Source organism: Acomys minous (genome assembly GCF_964271855.1).
Source record: "Acomys minous genome assembly, chromosome: 10".
NCBI classification, from domain to species: Eukaryota; Metazoa; Chordata; class Mammalia; order Rodentia; family Muridae; genus Acomys; species Acomys minous.
This window is the reverse complement of record NC_140491.1, coordinates 4,451,897-4,474,617: the sequence shown is the minus strand read 5'-3', so window position 1 is coordinate 4,474,617 and position 22,721 is coordinate 4,451,897. Positions and strand designations below refer to the sequence as shown.

The following is a 22,721-nucleotide window of genomic DNA, read 5'->3' as shown; positions in this document are numbered from 1 at the left end:
TAAGAACGCTTTATGTATAGTGACAAATATAAATGATTATATGAAATATAAAAAAGCTATGTAGTTTGTCGACATTTATAAATATGTATAAAATATTTCTTAGCATATCATATTATCCTATAAAGAAAGAAAAATAATTATGAATATGCAGGGGATTTGTATTGTGGCTGACTCTACACCAATAAATGAATTATGCACTTTACTTGCAATAAATAGAATCTGTATTGTTTCTAATCAATCACTAATCTCATGACCATGCACTCAGGAAAATCAAACCAAAAACCAAGGAGCATTTAAGCAGGCATGTCAAAATACTTCAGTGTATCCTTGAAGTGTCCCTTGAAAATATACACAGGGACTTCCTTTTTCTGTACAAAAGTTTCAGAATTTACTGAGAAAAAAAAATAACATCTCCAAAAATTAAGTAACTATAATAATTGAAGGTTTTAATCATAATTTAATTTTGAGTTACAGAGCTTTGACAATTCTAAATGGGACGAGTGTTAAGACTTTCTTTCACATTTTAAAACTATAAACATCAAAAGGAGAGATCCTTGGAGAAAGCAGACTAGAATCAATAAAGAAAAAATTCATGAATGCTTGTAATGTTACACAGCTTCCTTTATTTAAATATCAGTGTTTGGCCTGTGAATCATCAAAATCATATTAGACATCTTTGTTAGCAGGTGGAGTTAAGGATTCTCACAATCATCATTGGCACTGTTGGTTTAGTATTGAGTATGGGGGCCCAATAGTTTTTAAATGACTTATCAGTCGGTAGATAGAAAAATTAACACATGTCTTCTATAAATATTATCATTTATAAAGAACAATTTTACTATCAGGACTGATGAGACGGCCCAGTGAGGAAAGGCGCTTGATGCCAATCCTGATGACCCAAGTTCGGTCCCTTGGACTTGCAGGTGGACACGGAGACCTAATTCTGCAATCTGACCTCTGACCTCCGTATGCATGCCATGGCACACACACCCCTTTCCAAAGAATAAACAAATGTGATAAAAAACAAAGTTTAAAAGTTTACCACTTATGATTTTATGAAACATCCCTGTTATTAAAATGTATTCCCTCCTGCTTCATAGTTGTATTTTTATTTGTTGAGAAGGCTGAAAAATGGGGGAATACGCAGTCACATCTTACAGCACGAATACCTTTTCTTTCTAAGATTCCCAAAATAAAAGCCTTTATAAATTGTAAAACATGTCTTACTCTTAACCAAGAACCAATTCACTCTGTAAATCCCGGTTGCTATTATTGATGCAACTCTCAGAAGTATCTAAATAACCGTGGAGATGTGCAGCTGGACACTTCCACGGAAAGGTCCCACTCTGCGTTCCCTACAGCTTCCAGGACGTAAAATATTAAATAAGAGCTCCCTTCCACCGAGTGGCTTCCTCACCAAGGCCATAGAAAGTCACAACTCACACTCTGACAGAGTAGTTTGCCTAGGATGACTCAGGCAGAGAGTCTTCACTACGCCGCCGCCCCCTCCCCCCCCCCCCCCCCCCCCCCCCGCCAGCTGCAATCTTACAAAAGATCTACTTTTGGTTTTTTTTTTTTTAAAGGAAGCTCACAATATTTAAAAATAAGAACTATGCTAAAAGCATAAATATTTAAAACCATATGCATTTACATATTGCCTGCGTATTTAAATGAAAGCCAGCAACAAGTCACATCTGTTTTGTGTTTTTTTCCCCCCCTTAGAAAATTTAAAGTGGCACTTTGCTCATAAAGAGACAAAGATGTGGTGGCATTTTCAGTGAGCAGCAGGCAGGCCGGCAGCGGTTAAGGGGAAGGGGAGAAAGTATGTCTCACTTCCTGTACCATACGCAGCTTAAAGCCACATAACATTGTAGTTATTTCCTAATTCAACAAAAATGAGGGGTCAATACAGCAATTAAGAGAGACCTCAGAAAGTACCCAGCCAACTCAATAATGCCTCTTTCAACCACAGCACAGACGATGGTTTACTTATTTGTTTATTTATGCCCACTAGGCAAGTGTGTAACCAATGGCCTACCTCAATTCACTGCAGATTTTTTTTTTTTGAAATTCCAAAATTCAACTCAAACTAAGACAATCAGAAAATAAAAAAGAGAACAGAATAAAAGCAAGCCATAGTTTCCATCTTAATCTCACAGAAACAGTTTGCTAAAAAGCACTCCCGGGGAAAGGCCTAGGCTTCCTGTCTAAGCCAGAAGACGAAACACGCAGATATCAATAGAGCTGACTGCACAACGATAATTATTTCCAAAGAGCAAAAACTCCTGAAGGGAAGTCAAAAGTTGCAGGATGAATTGGGGGAAAATAGAATTCATATGATTTGAGGTAAATTCCTACAAAATGAAAATGTTTCGTGGCCACCAGAGAGCAGCACTAGGCAAGAAGACAAAACTCCGAACATGGGAAGGAGACCTCAGCGTCTCTGGTCAGGTATTCACTCATGTCTCAGCACAAGAAAACGAAAGATGAACGTCAGATTGACCCAAACCAAGTTGGTCAGCTTTGTACGGTTAGAATTGTGGGAAAAGAATAAAATACGTATCATGGGTAAAAATGGAACGTGATCCCTATAAAGCAACTGGAGATGAGGTGTGGAGGCCATCTTGCTCTGGGGAGGCAGGAAGATTGCAAATTTGACCCAGCCTAGAGAATAACGCATAAGATGTAAACTAGAACCCTTTGATTGTGTAACTTAAAAAAAGATTTATTTATTTATTTATTTGTGCTTTGTTTTGCCTGCATGTATGTCTGAAGGTGCCGCATCTCCCGGATTTGGAGCTACAGACAGTTGTCAGCTGCCATGTGGGTGCTGGGAATTGAACCCAGATCTTCTGGAACAGTTGTCAGTGCTCTTAACAGCTGAGCCATCTCTCCGGCCTCCTGATTAGTAACTCTTGTTCTAGAAATAATTATTTACTTGGCACAAAATGTCGCATGTTAAACCGTTCTTCCTGCAGTACATTTTCAATGTCCAAATACTATTAGAGGGAAAAGTGAGGTCTCTCCTCTGGGTTTTTAGCCTTGTTAATAAAAGAATTTAAGAACAGGCTCAGAAGAAACATTGAGGGAAATTTTATTAGTGCCTAAAATAAAAACCCCAGGGCAGCAAGCTGTAAATTTCTGTAGTTCCCTGCAAGAATAAGATGAAAAAAGCAGAAGAGAATAATCCATAGTTTCTAAGCAGCTGCAGCAAGGGTGCAGGCTGCAGGCGGCAAGTTGTAGCTTAGAAAAGAGTAAGCAGCCAGGGGAGGCTGAGGCAGCCGGATCTCTGTTAGAGGCTAGCCTGGTCTACATGTGATTCTAGACAGCGAGAGCTAGATAATGAGATCCTGTCTCAAAAAAACAAGCAAGCAAGCAAGCAAACAAACAAACAAATAAAATAAAACAACACTCCCAGCCAGGCATGGTGGTGCACGCCTTTAGTCCCAGCACTCAGGAGGCAGAGGCAGGTGGATCGCTGTGAGTTCAAGGCATGGGCTGGTCTACAAAGCAAGTCTAGGACAGTCAAAGCTACACAGTAAAACCTTATCTCAAAAAACAAAAACAAAAACACAAATAACAAACAAACAGACAAACAAAAAACAATGCTCCCCCAACCCTCAAAAAAGAAAGAAAAGAAAATATTTTAAAAGATCAGAGTACCTGAAGCTTGCCCTGCCCGTGGTTTGGCAAGGGTAGAAAAACAGAGATAAAAAGAAAAAGGGGAAGCTACCCTTTTTCCAGTAAGGCCTCAGAAAAGAGGGCAGGCCTCAGAGCCACAGCTCCAGGAGCCTGGGAGTGGGGAAGGAAACGCCCTTTCTCTCCGAGGCCCTACTAACCCATCCACAGCTCCACTGAAGGTGACTCACCCTTCAGGTGACTGAGCAACCGGGTTAAGTCCTGAGGGAAGAGATCTTGACAGGTCTCCAGCCAGAGAGAGATTCCGATCTTCTGACCAGAAGGAAATAGATGTGCCTCAGGGTTCCTCAGGCCTTCTGTAAGGACCTGAGGACTCAGCAGAGGTTCTGCTTAAAGAGCTCGTGGTGTTGTGGTGTGTCCACAGGACACAGTGCCGTGCGGGAGGGGGGACAGGCCTCTTCAGAGTATGAAAAAGTCTCACATAAAAAGCCTATACTAAACAATATATGCTTTCTTTAAAAAATTCAAGAGAAGGCCAGGCGTGGTGGCAGATCAGCTGTGAGTTTGAGGACATCCTGGTCTACAAAGAGAGTCCAGGACAGCCAAGGCTGCCTCGGGGGGCAGGGGGGGGGGGAAGCAAAAATTCAAGAGAAAAATATGGTTATTGTAGAATAAACCTACAATAAAAAGATATACCTAGAATCAGCCACTTCAGCTATTTTTAGAAACAGAAATTGAGGTGTGTAATACAGGGAAGAGAGAGAAAGAAACACTTTCTTTCTTCTCTTTTCTTTTTTTTAAAACATAAACTCTATTTACTTAGGCTCAGGTCTAAGCACTTAGTAGGTGCTCACAAACACACAGGATGGGTTAGTTAATGGAACTGTAACAGTTTCAAGGTGGCTAAAAAACCTTTCTTTTTCTTTTTCTTTACTCCCTTTGAAATTGCTACATGTTAATGAACTTTAACTGAAAACAGGAGCACAATCCTTGATAGAGGCTTGAAATACACGCATTCATTACACACAAAGTGCACACACTATGTGTAGATACACATCAAGAACTTGACAAAGGCACAAGCAGTGCCCTGACTATAAAGATTTTTTTCTTACAAAAGTCACCATTTCAATGAGAACACACACACACACACACACACGCGTGTGTGTGACTGAGAAAGGAAATTTCTTTATTTGGGCCTAGCATTTGTTTTACTTTGTTTTTCTTTTTTCTTCTTCTTCGAGATAGTGTCTTGATAGTTCTGGCTGTCCTGCTGCTGTATCCTGCACTGGCTTTGAACTTGTAGCAATCCTCTGCTTTAACCTCACACACGCTAGGATTGTAAGCATGTGTCACTATCAATGGCTTAGAACTCAGTGTTAAAAGAGATTTTAAAAAATACAACTTTCAACACAAGTCCAAAAAATCAGAATTCTCCAGGCAAGTTTTATGAAGACAGTTCAGGTTCTGTGTTTTATATATACATTTAACTTGTTTTAAGCCTGCTCTTATTCACACTATAGGCAGAGAATATGGGGTTATCAAGACTACTTTTCTGACTGTGAAACAATTAATAAACTAAACATAAGTACAATTCAGTGGAGGCAAAGCTTCTAAAGATCTAACGCAACTGAGCATGAACGAAGGGACAGCTTGTTGCTAGCGTCACACGGCACATCTGTTTTTCTATCCAGCCACCTGCAGGCTGCTGTAGAGCTGACCCTATGTTGATCAGGTGTGTACCAGGACAAGCGTGTTCCTTAATTCAGGCCAGACTGGAAGGGACCTATGGTCTTTTCAATTCTGTCTTCAAACTTATCACATGGTCTAGTGCAGTGGTTCTCAACTTGTGGGTCGTAACCCCTTTGGGGTCAAACAGCTCTTTTATAGGGGTCACATATCAGATAGCCTGCTTATCAGATTCTGATTCATAGCAAAAATGCAGTTATGAAGAAGCATGAAGATGACTTTATGGTTGGAGGGTTCCCCGCAGCGTGGAAAACTGTATTAGGAAGGGGGTGAACCACTGGTCCAGAGTCACCAGCTTTCCTCAGAAAGAGCTGTAGGGCAGGTTTCTGTAGCCCAAGGTTGAAGGACAGACTGTCCCCTAGATGCATGCTCTTCTGGGAGCAGGTCTGTGGCCAGCTAGTCACTCTTGGACCTTGCGTGACTTCCAGTTTCTGCTATTTCCAGCTTTTGTGACTGGAGTCAAGTCACCCTCCCATGACCCCATCTGTTCCTGTCTCAGGTCCCTGGAGAGATGAGTTTTCTCCTTGTGTTCTAGAGTTTATTATTATTATTATTATTATTATTATTATTATTATTACTAGTACTACTACTACTACTACTACTACTACTACTACTACTACTACTACTCCTCAGTGAACAGCTTCGGGCTGGGGTAAGGTCTGGATCTAAGACATGTGGATGGTTCCTCACTCGCAGGGGACCTTCCTAAGGGATGCGAGGCCCTCAGTTTCCACAGCTTTTCTTCCTAAGCAGCAGGCCTCTGTGGGAAGCTCACGCACTTGGCAGCCCCTGCTCACTCTCTCACTCACCCACTCTCTGGCGAGCCATTCCCAAGGCTCTGTGCCTAGGCTTTCTTTCTTTACACCCGTTTCCTACTGGCTTGTTTCTTTTTCCGTTCTTAAAGTCATGGGCGTGTTTTAGACCTTGCACCACTAGGTGGCAGGTCCTCCCTTCATGCCTTGGCTCTGACTCAGCTCTCTCCTGTCCATAAACCTTCCCAGGAACAGGCTCTTATACGGAGACTTCTGGCATTTCTTTCCTTAAATTGTTTCTAGAAAAGAAACGGGTGGGGACCACCGGGGAAGAGCTGTCCAGCCACAGCGTGATTTCTGCTGCTGTAGGTGATGCTGGCAGGCTGAACTCTACAGACACTCTGCAAACACTTCTAATCACTGTCTCACTAGAACTAGACTGAGTCTTGGCTGTGCTCGTATTTTAGCACCTGGAGCTACACAATAGTCACCGTGTGGCAATTATCGCAGAGAAATAGAGTCCTTGCTCTGGGCGAGCTCATCTTTCTACCCAAATGATTCAGTTTTAAAAGCCAAGATAATCCCAGGCCCAAGAGGAAGGCGTAGTTTTCTCTCTTCAACACTTCCATGACATGTGTTGATTAAAATAACACCCCTGTCTGTCTTGGAACCTCTTCTGGTTTTGAGGCCTGGAGGAACCCGAGCCATTGACGTATGCTCCCTGAGATACAGTGTGACAGACTGGATGTCACTGGGATAGCACTTGTTCAGTGTGTCAACCTGGACAAGCTCACAGCCCACCACACAGGCACCATGTGGAGGCTGGTTTCCTGATCTGTGCCACATCTCTAGGGCAACCAGAGGCAGGGCTCCTTTGGAGAAGGAGGCAGTTTTCTGAGGCATGGTGGTATAAAGCGTGTTTGGCCAGCATCCTCTCTGACCCAGGGGCTGATCCTTTCCCTAACCTAGGTACCCCTGCGGCCACAGCTGAAGAACTTTCTGGCCACAGCAGTCAGAACACTTCTTTCTTTAAAGGGTCTGTACCTCCAGGTTTTTAAGCGTGGTTTTCAAACCTGTTGGCTTAAAATCAAAATTGCTTCTGGGAGGTTTAATTTCCAGCCATGAGTTTGTTACTTGGAGTCAAGTCCAAGAATTTGAATGGGTGATTAAGTGCACCGTTTTTTGCTAGATAATAGTTGGTTTTTATCAAAGTAATGAGACTCAGTTTCCCGGGTGACTACAAGTATTCCTGAAGGCAATTATAAAAGAGGAGTCCCAAAACACTGTGTGAAAGTCTGCACCACTGAATGAACCATCTGCCAAGGGGACTACTTTGAAGACTGACACTAATGTAGATACGTTAGATCTCATTACTCTAAGGGCACGCCATGAAGAATGCTTCAGCCAGTCGACTTTTTACAGCGGAATAACTAAACGCCACTCACTCCACACATAATTATAGGCTAGAGTGAAACGAGAAAATAACCAAGCAGAAAAGAGCAGCTAGTACAACCTGCAGATCCTGTGATAAAACAGAAAGCTCTGACTGACTGCAGGGCCAGCACTGACTGACTGCAGGGCTGGCTCTAACGCGGTCCCTCTGGCAAATCACACATTGAGAATAGAATGTGTGGCTGTTATCAAGTAGGTAAGAAAGAACAAAATAATCAACTTAGTGAGATTTGCCTCAGAATAACACAGGTAGTGAGGCACAGGTGGATGGTCCTAACACAGGTAGCGAGGCACAGGTGGATGATCCTAACACAGGTAGTGAGGCACAGGTAGTGAGGCACAGGTGGATGATCCTAACACAGGTAGTGAGGCACAGGTAGTGAGGCACAGGTGGATGATCCTAACACAGGTAGTGAGGCACAGGTGGATGGTCCTAACACAGGTAGTGAGGCACAGGTGGATGATCCTAACACAGGTAGTGAGGCACAGGTGGATGGTCCTAACACAGGTAGTGAGGCACAGGTGGATGATCCTAACACAGGTAGTGAGGCACAGGTGGATGGTCCTAACACAGGTAGTGAGGCACAGGTGGATGGTCCTGGCCCAGAGCACACATTGTTCAAATAACCGATGGGGACATTTATTAGTTCTGCTCGTACTTAGACTTTCCAAAATAAGTTTTTTTAAAGAGAAAAATAGTTCTTGAAAATAATCACACCTTATGATTACATAGATGTTGATGGATCTTCCCAATACTGATACTATCAACTTAGTTAATAGCTGTTAATAGAAAGGAATTAGTCTGCAAGACTTCAGGCTAGTTGACTATTTTTGGCAACAACAGGAAAACAATGGTGATTTTGTTTGAACTTTGGTGGTCAGAACTCAAAGTTTACACGCATGGCCACTCCACAGGATGCCACGCAGAACCTCCAAAGCCTGTATCCTCACCTTTACAAACCTATAGGTAATTCCTTTATAGACAGAGGAGCTGGGTGTATATACAGAGCACCTTTGCCATAACGGTGACAAGTGTCTTTCCTGGTGTGCTTTTAGACTCAATGGTAAGTGAGAATACGTATTTATCAAACAACTGGTGTATTTTACCTGAACTCAGGTTTTCCCAAAAAGATACTTTATGAAAAAAATATTATGGGTTCTTACTCATAACAGTGATTGATCCCATCAAACAACCTCTGCTCAGAGTATAATGTTTAAAAATGATCTGGGTAAATAATATAACAACTTGGAGAAAAACACCAAGAAGGAGAGAAAACTGAGCCATGTCTCACAGAGAGATGTGCATTAATCCTATACTGCACAGCAGTGCTAAAATGAGTGGGACGTGGTGCTATAGCCAAGCAGTGCATGAAGAGACACACAGGCGATTAAAAGCCGGAGGGGCTTACTCAGATGACACCGGACCAAAGGTCCAAGAGTATCTACAGTAAAAACTATAACTACAGAGTCACAGGACCAAAAAAGCTTAGACAGTCAATCAATAGTAAAACGCTGAGGCACACTGAGCGATATGAAAAGCCGCTTAGCAGTGATGGGTGCCAGAGTGTATGGAACGGAATGTGTGGAGCCCTGTGTAACGGGCATTGATGGTGTCGCCTGTCCAACAGCTGCCACCATCAGGAGCCCTGGGTTTTGCGAGGTTTACTGGACACTCTTATCAAGTCTCTACTGAAATAAACTCCAGCTAGGCTGAAAACTTATTTTGTGACTGGACTTCAATGAACAGTGGAAACATAACTTAATCACAAAGTATATGAAATGCAGATAAATAGAAACAGCCTCAATATTCTCAAAAAAAACCACCAGCTTTAAACAAATCATAATTTTTCAAATTTATTTGCCACCAAATCATACAAATAACAAAATACATTAATTGTCCTAGATAAAGATATAAGTATATGGCTGAAAGGATTTTAAAGTAAAATAAAACAAGCGAGAAAAAAAAATCAGAAACTTCCCATAGTAGTAAAATTAAACTTAAAGCATTACTATCTTTAATAAATCTAAAACGGGTTACAGTGCAGTTACTGTTCAGTTGTGAGTAGTATAGTTCTAGAACACTCGTGCCTTATAATTTAACAGCCTTCACTTTATAGTCTCTGAAGAGACATTGAGATAATGAAAAATGTAAAAGGAACTGGCATTGCTCGGGCATGGGTCAGCATTATCTGGCCTGCAGCTCAGGCACAGTGGCAGAAGGGGGCAGTGCTGAGCTGAAACACACACACACACACACACACACACACACACACACGCAAGCTTTGGTAGCTACAGCGGAGGGTTCTAGGTGTCTTCCCTGCCCAGGCACTTTGAGATTGATTCCTGCAGCCTATAGATACATAATGTAAGACTCTAGCAACCTTTAAAGCTTTTAGAGTATGTTTACGAAGGTTTCTTGATAGAAAAACCAAGGATACTTTGAGTTTAAGAAATACCCCTGCATAGACCATCAACCGCCCAACACCTGTGAAAATGGCTTCCTGAGACCAGGGAAGCCTGTTTTACAAAGCAATATGGCCAAAGCTCTCAGAGAGACCCCCGTGGACGTACCCAAGTAGCTTACCATTCATCAGGCGAGCACCCATAATCCTCAGGTTCTGGGGCATGGCTTCGAGAGGAGGGACAGAAAGAGAGGGAGAGACAGTCACGCAAAGGCTGGCAACAGAAAACCATGAGTGAAGGAAGTGCTGAGAGGAGGGTTTCTAGAAAGTTAAGGAAATGGATTTTAGTTGGATCTGGAAGAATGGCAGGTTAGTGCAGTGAGTAGAACGGAACGTGAGGATTTATGGTAACCAGGGGGTTTACAAAGGGTACTCCGCATCCCGGAACTGGCTGACGCACAGAAGTCAACATTTAGTAACAATCACGTTTAAATTTAACTGCTCGAACATGTGCTATAGAGCCAGTAGGAAGCCCATCATTTATATTTATAGCCACAACAAGGTGTTTTAATGGCACAAACATGCTAGTCACCCAGGGCACAGTCACACAGAAAGAAATGTGCCCTCTATTTGCTTCAGGAAGCTTTGGCTGCCTTGACACAGTAACTTCCTCAGAAGAAATGAGAATAAAAGTCAACTATGTTTGATTAAATGGAGAGCCACCGGCATTCAAAACGGTCCCACCAAGTAGTTTTTAGTGTTAAAAACACTTCCATCAATACTTTAATTTTCTCTACTAGCCCATGGAAGCACGGGAGAAACCCACGGATTTAGTTCAACATTCCTATGACACGCAGACGCGCGGGTCAGAGCAGACGTTCCTCTTTCCTGGTTCTTTCATGACACATGATAACTCAGAGCTTCCACTTTAAGGTAGGCTTCTTATACGCACGTGGAGTTTAAGATGCCGAGTTCGTTCTTGATAAGTATAATAAGCTGAAGCTGCTGGGAACTTCAGGAATGCATTAATGCCCTGAGCGCCTGCCCACTCTTTTAACCTGGTCATGACAAGGTCTTCTACCTCCAAGATGTTGTTTCCTCTGGGTCAATGTTCCCTCTGCCACAGCCACCACAACCAAAGGGATCCATTATCCTACCTACTCTTTCCAGAGGAAGGACTCATCCTGTCCATCTCGGGCTAGATTCCCAGGAAAGGGACTGGCCTGCCACAGTGCACTGTGGAAATGGCTGCAGTACCAGGAACCATCACTTGTGATTGACTTCCCCCCCACCCTGCCCTCCACCGCACTGTCCAGGGGAGACGCTCGTAACTGTCTAAGCAGTGAACACTGCACAAAGGTCCTGCCAGCTTGCATTGGCATTGCATCCCTGTCCACGGTTTCACATTAGCACTGGGCCTGGTGCTTCCTACGTCCTGAGACTTAACAGCCCCAGAGCACAGGTCTACAGTGCCCTCCTCCTGAGTCTGGGGGCAGCCCTGGCAGAAACCAGTACCGCCCACAGTAGGGGTGGGCAGCCGGTGACTTGGGTGTATGCGTGCCCATGGTTACAGCTCAGCAACTCTGGTGTTGGCCCATGGATAAGACGTGGCAGTGTGGTCCTATCTGCCCGGGGAGTTCTTTACGTAAATTAATTCTCAGTTCTGGGTTCAAGGAGGAGTCTGTCAGGAAGCACCCCTTGACTTTCCTCGTTAGGCTACCCCCACGGCATCTGAGGCTCACACCCGTTCTTGCTCTAAGTTAGGACTACTGCTGCATTATAGTTAATATCTATTGACTCCAGTTAGACTGAGAACCCAGAGTGAGAACCACATAAACTCTTGATGATTAGTAGTTTTCTCCTACCTAGCCAAGAGCCACTTGTAGAAGGAGGCAGGTCAACATTTGTCGTGAATAAACGAAAGGTCATGGTCGGCCACCAGACACACGTGCTGGCCGTAATCTAGCCCTTGGGGCTAGGTGTATAACTGTGGAAGATTTTTGTGGTGAGTCTATTCCTCAGGGTTGTAGGAAAAGCTGATCTGCCACGAAACAGACCTAAACAAAACTGCCATGACAACTGTTCAAGCACTGTAGTCAGTGCAGACACGGGTTGTTTTCAAGAACCTTCATCTGTTTTAGTGAAATGATTTAACACTAATCAAATGTCTGGTCAACGGGGGAGGAGGTCCCCCTCAGTCACAGTCATAGGGGAAGGGAGTAAGGGAAAAATGGAGGGAGGGAGGAATGGGAGGATACAAGGGATGGGATAACAATTGAGATGTAATATGAATAAATTAATAAAATATATTTTAAAATGTCTGGTCAACCAAATAAGAAATAAAACAACAATAACAAAAAGAGTTGTTTAGGGTGCTTAATAGACTGTTTTTCAGCCTCAGAGATAGTATAGACTAAATTGCTGACAAGTACAGGACAGAGGAAAAACTCTTCCATGTAGAAGTTTTTATGTATTGCGAACATTCAGCTGACTGTGCTGACACAGGCATCTGCATATGGTAATCTGCTATATTGAAACTTTCCTAAATGTTTAACAGTGTAATTTCTAGTTTGTAGCACATTAAATTTATAAATGGTACAGATTATTCATATTTAATTACTATTTTCCCATAAGACAATCTAAGGAAAAAAAGACCTAATAGGTATAAACAGAGGCCTCCTTATTACAAAGTTGATTTCTGTGAAATAGTCTTTGCCTACAACTGTGTACAAATTCAAACAGGCAAACTTAGAGGCAAAGCTTAAATGAGAGGAGAGAAACTTTATTAAAATTAAACTCTGAAGCACTGGTGTTACGTATTCTATTCCTACAAAATTGCTAGACACAGAGAACTAGCTAAAACCACGCTCCCGGGAGCCTTGACTTTCCTCACCTTCCAGCTGACAGTGTGGCAGCACAGGACTTCACCCGGAGCCTGAGGGATTAGCTGCAAACTTGTTGGTTGGCATTTAAAGTGCATTATGTTCTCTGGTCATCTCCTAGTGGTCCAGGTGGGGATAAACACCAGGATATCTTTTGCAATAATTCCTCATAGTTAACATGGTTGCAGTGTGAACGGCATCCTGATTATATTCCTATAACCCAGGAGTGGCCAGAGAAAAGCCCCTAGTAAGGCGGCTGGCTGCGCCTGCTTCCTCTGTGTGTCAGCCGTGAAATGAGGTAACAAGGTGCGGGCGCCCCTGCTGTAAACATGTGGTCGGTGAAAGTCAGTTTCTCCAAACCCTGTGTTCATCAACACCGCTCTACAATGCTGACGCTCCAGCTGTCCAGTAGGACAAGTGAGACCAGAACTTTATTTAAAAAGGGAGAGGCATGGATCTGGGAGGAGCACAGGTCGGGGTAGATTGAATGACACCTCAAGGAAACCATGTATATATGTACATATTATATAAATTTATATATATACATAAAATCACATCAGGGGCTGTGAGTGCTAATGTACAAACCCTACGTGATGCTTGAAAGCAGCTTGACGAGGTGAAGCATGGCTTTCCGTCTTCTTGGGAACATGAGCAGATCCCACTTCCGTTATTGCTGGTCTCTGCAAGCCAATTCTACACTTATTACTAACCCTGCTACAACTTCCTGTCTCGAGAGGGACCTGAGAGCTTATCTGGTTTCCCTCTTTATTACATGTTTCAGAGCTAACAATCTGAAAGGGAGTTGTCTACGGCCACGGGAGGGAATCTAAGACACGGCTCGCATCCATACCTCACCTGTTCATCTCATTCTTAAGAAATGTTCTCACAAGGACGCGCATTTGTCTAACTGAGAGGGCCGGCACTCTGCTCAGGTCCACCCTGTCCCCTCCCTCGCCCCCCCACTTGTGCATTATGAAGTTACCACCAGACCAGGGAAGAGCTCTGCTTCTGCACATGTGGCTGGGGGTGGGGGTGGGGATTAAGACCCAGTTCTGAGCCTAAGAAACTCCCACAAAGAGAAATGCTTTCTGTCTCTGGACTAAGGATGTAGCATATGTCAGCACGTGATGTCAAAGAACGTGACTATGGTTCCTCTGCTCCAGGGACAAGTCTGGGCAGAGGCTGGAGAGAGAGAGAGAGAGAGAGAGAGAGAGAGAGAGAGAGAGAGAGAGAGAGAGAGAGAGAGCGAGCAAACTGGAAACATCAGTATTTTCAAATCAACAGCCTGTCTTTCCAGTGTGGAAAGGCCATCCAACCAGCTGTGTCCACAGGCTGACGTCATTTTGAACCAAACTCTCTTCCTGCCCTAAAGAGCAAGCATATCGCTCTCCGCTCCTGTTTGCAGCACTGTACATAGGAACAATAATAAATTTAGTTTAAGATATTTCCCACTGACTTATTGCTTAAAGGTAAAGTATAATGAACCACAAGGGGGTTCGAGCCAGAAGGGCCCAAAGCAAGGGACTGCGATAAAGAGTCAATGCTTACTTGCCTTACTGAGAGAAGGATAATTGCAAAATCTGCTGATAAGTCTTACCGCCATTCAACCCGAAGGAGCGTGTCTCTGAGTGCCTCACGCCTGCATGCATACCATGAGAAATAAGCTAAACGGATGGCACATTCCATCTGAAGGGCATTATCTTGAAGGTAATCTGAAGGACAGCTTGAAGATGTCCTTGTCCCTCCTCCTTCCTTCCCACCACCCCAGAATTTTAGATTGTTCCATGACTGCAAAGAGGAGATGTGATAAAAAGACAAAATGGGAGTAATTGTCAAGGCAAAGGCAGTATCACTTAACTTGCTAACCGAGGCATCACCATGGCCTCTTCCCGCATCTACCCTGCACCCAGGACGTCAGAGCAGAGTGCAGGGCAATGTTTTGTCCCTACCACCAGGCCCAGATGGAGGCCTTCTGTAGCCCTAAACACCGAGACACCCACCAGTCAGTTTCCACCTCCCCCCATCCCCCCAAGGAAAGCAACAGCAACTGCAAAGTACAGGGTCATCCACCCTGAAGGAAAAAGACCACTTTCTAGATTGAAAAACAAAACAAAACTCAGGTTTTGCACAAGAATTTTTAAATATTCCAAACTGATGGGATCAATTAAATGTGTATTTTGTTTACCTGGGAAAAGGGGGAGCACTCATCCATAGGCTGGGAAAAGGGGGAGCACTCACCCGTAGGCTGGGAAAAGGGGGAGCACTCACCCATAGGCTGGGAAAAGGGGGAACACTCACCCATAGGCCAGGAAAAGAGGGGGCACTCACCCGTAGGCCACACCCGCGATGGTGCATTTCTTAAACTGCATCACGTTGCATGTCAGGGTCCCAGTTTTGTCAGAAAATATGTATTTAACCTACAAATAAGTTTAAAATCCTCAATAACATTTCGAGGTGTTTTTTTTTTTTTTTCTTTAAATGTCTACCTTGAGGTCTACGTACATCAGGCAAGTACTCTGCCTCTCTCTGCTCAGAAGTTTGGTTTTGGTTTTTGTTTTTTGGTTTTGGTTTTGTTTGTTTGTTTTTTTAATAAAGGAAAGAAAATGCACTTAAATTATACTTTCTTCAAAAGTCAACCGTGTTGTACTGTGCAGGTAGAGTGACTGCTAGAATTGCTTTCAGTACATTCTTTAAGGAACAAATCAGCTCTCTTAGGATTTTAGCAATAAATTATTTTATAATTTCAGGCTCCATCTACATTGGCGAGGGAGAGTATAGCCTGTCCTAAATGCAATTTGAATAGTATGAGTTAGAAAGTGGTGGCTAGCACCTATACGTGGGCTACAGTTAACCCATACGCAGTCCCGTGTCACCTAAGGATGCTGCAGTTAACGGAGGATGCACATATGCTGTGGATACCATGAGACTGTGCCGCCTGCCTATAATGCGGTCATAGCAGTCAGAAGGGGGAAGTGGATGTTATGACGTTTACATAGTGATGACAGCACCTGACAGGGCACCGCTTACAACACATCCCTGATAAGAGATACAAGGCTGCATATATTAATGAAGTACGACTTGTAAATCCTATTTCTACTTGGCTGTGTACGCCTAATCCAAATTCCTATTTGACTAGACTAATAGGGTGTGAACTTTCTCTTCCTTCTGGAGGAAAGTTACGAACAATTTTATTACTATCCCTGTAACTCAAAGACGGTCAACAATTTACCGTCTAATCAGACCACCTACTAAGAAACATACCTAGGCTTGCCCAGCATCTCACCTCGAAACGAAAAAAATCTGCTTTGGTGTTGGAGGACTCGACTGTTAAATATGGACAACGTGTCATGCACTAACAAATGTACTTCCATGTCGTATTCAAACAGTAGGAAATAGGGAGATGCCCCTCTGTCTGAAGTCACCACATAAGGCAGAAATTACACCAAACCCCAGTGCAGATCCACCACGTGCCAGTGAGACCTTACCTGGCCAAGTTCCTCATTCAGGTTAGAAGTCCGAGCCATCGCGGCAGTGTCTGTGGGCTCATAGTGCATGTCAACATCCTGCAAACAAGCACGCGACATTGCTGAGTACCAGGTGCTGGTGGGTTGGGTCAGCAAAGGAAACCACGTTGGGTTTTTTTGTTGCTGCTGTTGTTGTTTTTACATTCCGTGAGTCATCATTTGTCTGCTGGGCTTTGCGTAACCTCGCTCGCTACCTCTACAGGGTTCCATGTGACTGTCACGTGGGGTGGTTCACTTTAGCTAGAGCAGGCGAGCATGGTAGTGGTAGCGGGAGCTTGTTTGTTGGGTCAGATGGTCTGTTTACTTTCACTCTTCATTCTCAATAAGGAACCCTCCTGTCAGGGTTGAGGTATGCAACGCACGCGTTGAGGTGCTCCCTAGAGGGATGCGAGGCAACTGTCTAGTGATGTTTGCTAGGAAAGCCGCTAATGCTTTCACGGAATTAGTTCTTCAAGCAACAGGAAAAGTTATCTAAGAGACCATGTTTGCTCTGGTTGGACTTGCCAGGCTAAGCTGCTCTTACCTCAGAAGATATAGATTTTATATTTCTCTGTACTTGCCTTGTACCCAATAATCATGACTGGACCCCATTATCCAACCCCATTTCCTAAAAAAAATGTTTTTACAGTAGGGTATTTTATTAATAAGTCAGGCCTGTAGTTTATTGTGGTTCGCGTCTGTCCTATTTGTGTTCTGAGCTGAATGGTGTCATCTTTGTGTGTACATGCGACACTGGAAGAAAGGCATTCTCCAAGTGAGAAGAGAGCTGACGCGGGGATCAACCTGGAAACCATAGGACATGAGGACAGGGTGGGTCTAAGTCAGGAGGGACAGACAGGAGGACCAGCTGGAGCAGAGGAGTGGGTCTAAGCCAGGAGGGACAGACAGGAGGACCAGCTGGAGCAGAGGAGTGGGGGGGGGGGGGTCTAAGCCAGGAGGGACAGACATGAGGACCAGCTGGAGCAAAGGGGAGTGGGTCTAAGTCAGGAGGGACAGACATGAGGACCAGCTGGAGCAGAGGGGGGTGGGTCTAAGTCAGGAGGGACAGACATGAGGACCAGCTGGAGCAGAGGGGGGTGGGTCTAAGCCAGGAGGGACAGACATGAGGACCAGCTGGAGCAGAGGGGGGTGGGTCTAAGCCAGGAGGGTCAGACATGAGGACCAGCTGGAGCAGAGGGGGGTGGGTCTAAGTCAGGAGGGACAGACAGGAGGACCAGCTGGAGCAGAGGAGTGGGGGGGTCTAAGTCAGGAGGGACAGACATGAGGACCAGCTGGAGCAGAGGACAGGGTGGGTCTAAGCCAGGAGGGACAGACAGGAGGACCAGCTGGAGCAGAGGAGGGGGTGGGGTCTAAGCCAGGAGGGACAGACATGAGGACCAGCTGGAGCAGAGGACAGGGTGGGTCTAAGCCAGGAGGGACAGACAGGAGGACCAGCTGGAGCAGAGGGGGGTGGGTCTAAGCCAGGAGGGACAGACAGGAGGACCAGCTGGAGCAAAGGGGAGTGGGTCTAAGCCAGGAGGGACAGACAGGAGGACCAGCTGGAGCAGAGGGGGGTGGGTCTAAGCCAGGAGGGACAGACAGGAGGACCAGCTGGAGCAGAGGAGTGGGGGGGTCTAAGCCAGGAGGGACAGACAGGAGGACCAGCTGGAGCAGAGGAGTGGGGGGGTCTAAGCCAGGAAGGACAGACAGGAGGACCAGCTGGAGCAGAGGAGTGGGTCTAAGCCAGGAGGGACAGACAGGAGGACCAGCTGGAGCAGAGGAGTGGGTCTAAGCCAGGAGGGACAGACAGGAGGACCAGCTGGAGCAGAGGAGTGGGTCTAAGCCAGGAGGGTCAGACATGAGGACCAGCTGGAGCAGAGGGGGGTGGGTCTAAGCCAGGAGGGACAGACATGAGGACCAGCTGGAGCAAAGGGGAGTGGGTCTAAGCCAGGAGGGACAGACAGGAGGACCAGCTGGAGCAGAGGAGTGGGGGGGTCTAAGCCAGGAGGGACAGACAGGAGGACCAGCTGGAGCAGAGGAGTGGGGGGGTCTAAGCCAGGAAGGACAGACAGGAGGACCAGCTGGAGCAGAGGAGTGGGTCTAAGCCAGGAGGGACAGACAGGAGGACCAGCTGGAGCAGAGGAGTGGGTCTAAGCCAGGAGGGACAGACAGGAGGACCAGCTGGAGCAGAGGAGTGGGGGGTCTAAGCCAGGAGGGACAGACAGGAGGACCAGCTGGAGCAGAGGAGTGGGTGGGGGGGTCTAAGCCAGGAGGGATGGGTCTGACTTAGAACAGGCAGGATAGGACAGCCCAGGTTCAACACTTTCAACGCTGTCACTCAGAAATCCACACTGTATAACCGGACAACAGGTGACAGTGACTGACCTCTTCCATACAAGGAGGAAGCTGGCTAGTCAGGGCCATCACAGAGACCCTGCTGGTTAGGAGGGTGGTTGAAAAGCAAGGGCGTTCCAGGCTTACTCAACACTACCATTACATAATATTTGAAAGAAAATCTATTTTATGATAAGGACTTGAGTAGCCATTTGATCCTCACAGTGCATTTGCCTTATTACGTCTGTAAATAAGAGTCCTTCACTAAGTTCAGCACACATTGCTTGTGTGAAGTAGATTATGCCTGCTGCTTATTTCAGATTCCCAAATTACACTCATCTTTTACCAAAAATAAGGAAGAAGCTGACATTGTAGTGAGATCATTCACCACAAGAAGATAATGAACAGATCCAAAAGTATTTTTGGTTTTATCTTAAAAAAAAAAACAAAAACAAAAAACCTTTAAGATGAATCTGGAACATAAAAAATAAAATCAAAATTTCTCAAAAAAAAAAATCAGCTTTTTGGCATATTGAGCTAGAAAGTATGATTTACACAAATTCATTAATTTTAACCAAGATAAAGATGAAAAATCAAAACAATATTTGATGAAAAACATAGGAAACATGTTTACTATATCTCTCCAATATTGAAATCATCAATATAGTAATTCAAAAGGAAAAAAATGTACACTGAAGTTGTCTGGAGTGGCAAAATTAACTAGACAGATGGACAGTTCCCCAGTCATACGCCACAAGCACAGTAATGCGCTTGACTGCGTAGAAAACTCTTTGCTGTATAAACAGGTCTTTGAGGTGCAGAAACACTACAAGATCCAGGTAAAGTACCCTGTCACCCCAGCGTTCATGACCGAGACGCCGGGCGAAGCTGCTTATGTGGTAAATTACGATACTAGATCTACAAGACAGACATTTCAGTTCCAAATGCACGGTTCTCTTCCTCTACAGCCACTGTGTGTGTCCCCCACACAGGTTTCCTCTACAGCCACCGTGTGTGTCCCCACACAGGTTTCCTCTACAGCCACCGTGTGTGTCCCCACACAGGTTTCCTGAACTAGAGACCAGTTTTCCTCAGGATGTCTGGTTTTCAGTGTGCATGATTCTGAAGGACCCATGTTAAAATTATATTAGTCTTAAAAATACTGTTACACAGTCCATTAAAACATCATATAATTGAGACTTCAAGATGTGTGTCCTATCAGAGTTAGTTTAAAAACAAACAAACAAACAAACAGAAAATACATACTTAGGATGATGGTGTACAATACAAATTCATATTTACCCAATTTATGAAGTAAGCCTGGGTGAATTTCACCACCTCTAATGTAACCAACAAGCTGATGGGGATGAGATTGTTGAAGAGGATAATGAAAGTCAAGAAGTTCAGCCCAAAATTATTAGCGCCGCCATCTGTTGGGGGAAGAGGGAGAACACAGTTTTATATTTTCTGTGAGAAAACCTAAGCAAGGCAAGAACTCCCTGAATTATACAACAACTCTAGACACACCGAGGCTGACTGTGCTAATGTCGTATCTTCATTCTCAAATACCTGCAGTTCCATCATTCCTCCATCAGGAACTCAACCAACCAATGAAAATATTGTGTCTGAGTATCCTGGATATGAATTACAGTATATGGCAGGATACACATAAGACAAATACTGGATCATTCAAAACAAAAGGCTTGGGCATCTGTTGGTTATGGTCATCTCCTGATGTCCTACAGCCTCACTCCGGTGGATACAGCAGGTTAATCCTACCAGGATCTCCACAGTGCTACTAAATATTGAAAGAAGCCAGGCATGGTAGCGCACACCTTTAATCCCAGCTCTAGGAAGGCAGAAGCAGGTGATCTCTGAACTGGAGGCCAGCCTGGTCTACAGAGTGAGTGCCAGGACAGCCAGGACTACTCAGAGGGTGCTACTGTGCGGGTGGGGTGGGGAGTGAAAGAAAGGTGCTATAGTTATTGGTGTTACACACTGTGTTCTGATCAGGAAATTCGGAGATCTTAGGAGGGTTGAAAGTTTGTAAATCTAAATCTTCACTTAGGAGGAACCATTTGTGTGTGAACTCTTGAAAGCATTTTCAAACTAAAGCATAGCTTCAACGCAAACACAAATAGCAACTAGAACAATCCAAATTGTAAGAATAGTTCTAATTTTTCCAGTACTAGGCTCTGCAAGGCCTTGTTCATATACACACATATATATGTACATACATACATACATACATACACACACATACATACATACACACATACATAATACACATACATACATACATACACACATACACACACATACATACACACATACACACACATACATACACATACATACACAATACATACATACACATACATACATACATACATGCATAAATACACACATACATACATACACATACATACATACACACATACATACATACACATACATACATACATACATACATACACACATACATACATACATATGTATATAGCTGGTAAGCACTACACTGAGCTCTCTCCTTAGCTACAGGAGCATTTTTCATCTGCAGGTAAATTATTCTGCTAAATAAGCTAACTTCTTCCTTGATAAAGAAAATAAAACAGGGAAGTCTAAGATACTGTAAGGAATATATACAAATGAGTCGATCACAGTAAAAATATTTTTTAATGTTGAAATAATAAATCAATGACTATAAATGACTGGGAAAAGCTAGATAACTGTAATGAAAAGGTAAATGGATGCAATAGAAAAGGTTTAAAATCTTTTTTCTCTCTCTAAGATTGTAATGGAGTTTGCTTTCACGCTTGGGAAAACTAAATATTTACTGGCTAAGTATTAATCATAAGGAAGAGTTCACTTCCTAGAAACACCCAAAGTGGGGGAGCTACGTTAACATGAAAACAGTGAGAGAATACGTGTTCCAGAAGGAAGTGATTTAAAACTTCTCTCCCCGGGATAAAACAAGCATTTACATAAAACTTGTGTTACTGAGTTCAAAGAAAAGTAATTAGGAAAGAAAGAAAGAAAGGAAGGAAGGAAGGAAGAAAGGAAGGAAGTACATCCTGAGCATTTTCAAACATGTAATCTATGTTTTCATAATATACTCAACACCCACAATTTCCTCCACACATAATCTCCTTTCAGGAGTTTCACTGCCACATATGATATATTGTAGAAGGCATTATTTTGTGCATCATGCCAATGGTTGTATTTATAAAAACATTTCTTACTACTATGGGATGGAGGCATGGTTTTTAAGTATTTTGACGTTCTGAGAACCTAAGTTTTACTTTGCCTTTTCTGGGACTCTATTGAAAAGTGAAGATAAGACCTACAGTTATCTTAGGCATGAGTTTTCTTTTCAGAAGCAACGGGACATTTGGCAAAATTAAATCAAGACCGACGGCGAAGCAAAAGCATATTTAAACTAAAGGGGGAAGGCAGGCGTGGCGGCCCTTCGGTGCTCACAGTGCAGGTGGAGGTACCAGTCTCTCCCAGAATGCCTTCGGTTCCAAATGGCCGCGCCCACAGAGCAGACCAGAGACATTGCAATTAAGATGCAGAATAGAATCAGAATCTGTACATTTGTAATCCGCTCCACATTGGAGAGTTTAAGTGGTGGACTTGTGGAGTTCTGTAAAACAAGCAAAACAAGGCAAGTGGTAAAACCTGCACAGTTCGGTATTGCGTACTTAGCTTTTGGTGAGAGAGTCCAGTCACAACACGGCACCTAGAACTGAAAACTCTTCCAATCACGTGATAAGTATCATGAGTACCCATGGCTGCCGCCTCTTAAGACCACGGCACCACACACACCTTCTTCTAGGTTGTAAAACAAGGAGAAGAAGAGAGGGTGTGGTAACACCTGCTTTGCAGATTGCATCAGCCCCGTTAAGAGGTCCTTGACTGCGTAAGCAAAGGAAAGTCTTTCCACAGCATCCATTTTTAGTGCCTTTGCTTGGAAAAGACGCAGAGGGAAAGGCCTTCGTCCCTGCACAC

General features: G+C 44.0%; 1 protein-coding gene across 4 annotated transcripts in view; it reads right to left on the bottom strand.

The window, feature by feature from the left end:
* The window catches only part of ATP8A1 (ATPase phospholipid transporting 8A1), a 225,650-nt gene that overhangs the window by 122,030 nt on the left and 80,899 nt on the right, over nt 1-22,721 (bottom strand). For 3 of the 4 annotated variants that reach the window (XM_084797285.1, XM_084797287.1, XM_084797288.1), the window contains 5 exons: nt 22,191-22,356; nt 20,013-20,140; nt 16,359-16,436; nt 15,202-15,290; nt 10,174-10,218 (listed from right to left, as the gene is read on the bottom strand). In XM_084797285.1, the coding sequence (XP_084653411.1) occupies nt 10,174-10,218; nt 15,202-15,290; nt 16,359-16,436; nt 20,013-20,140; nt 22,191-22,356 (506 nt within the window). The remainder of the gene's footprint in view (nt 1-10,173; nt 10,219-15,201; nt 15,291-16,358; nt 16,437-20,012; nt 20,141-22,190; nt 22,357-22,721) is intronic. The other variant, XM_084797286.1, reaches the window with a different exon arrangement.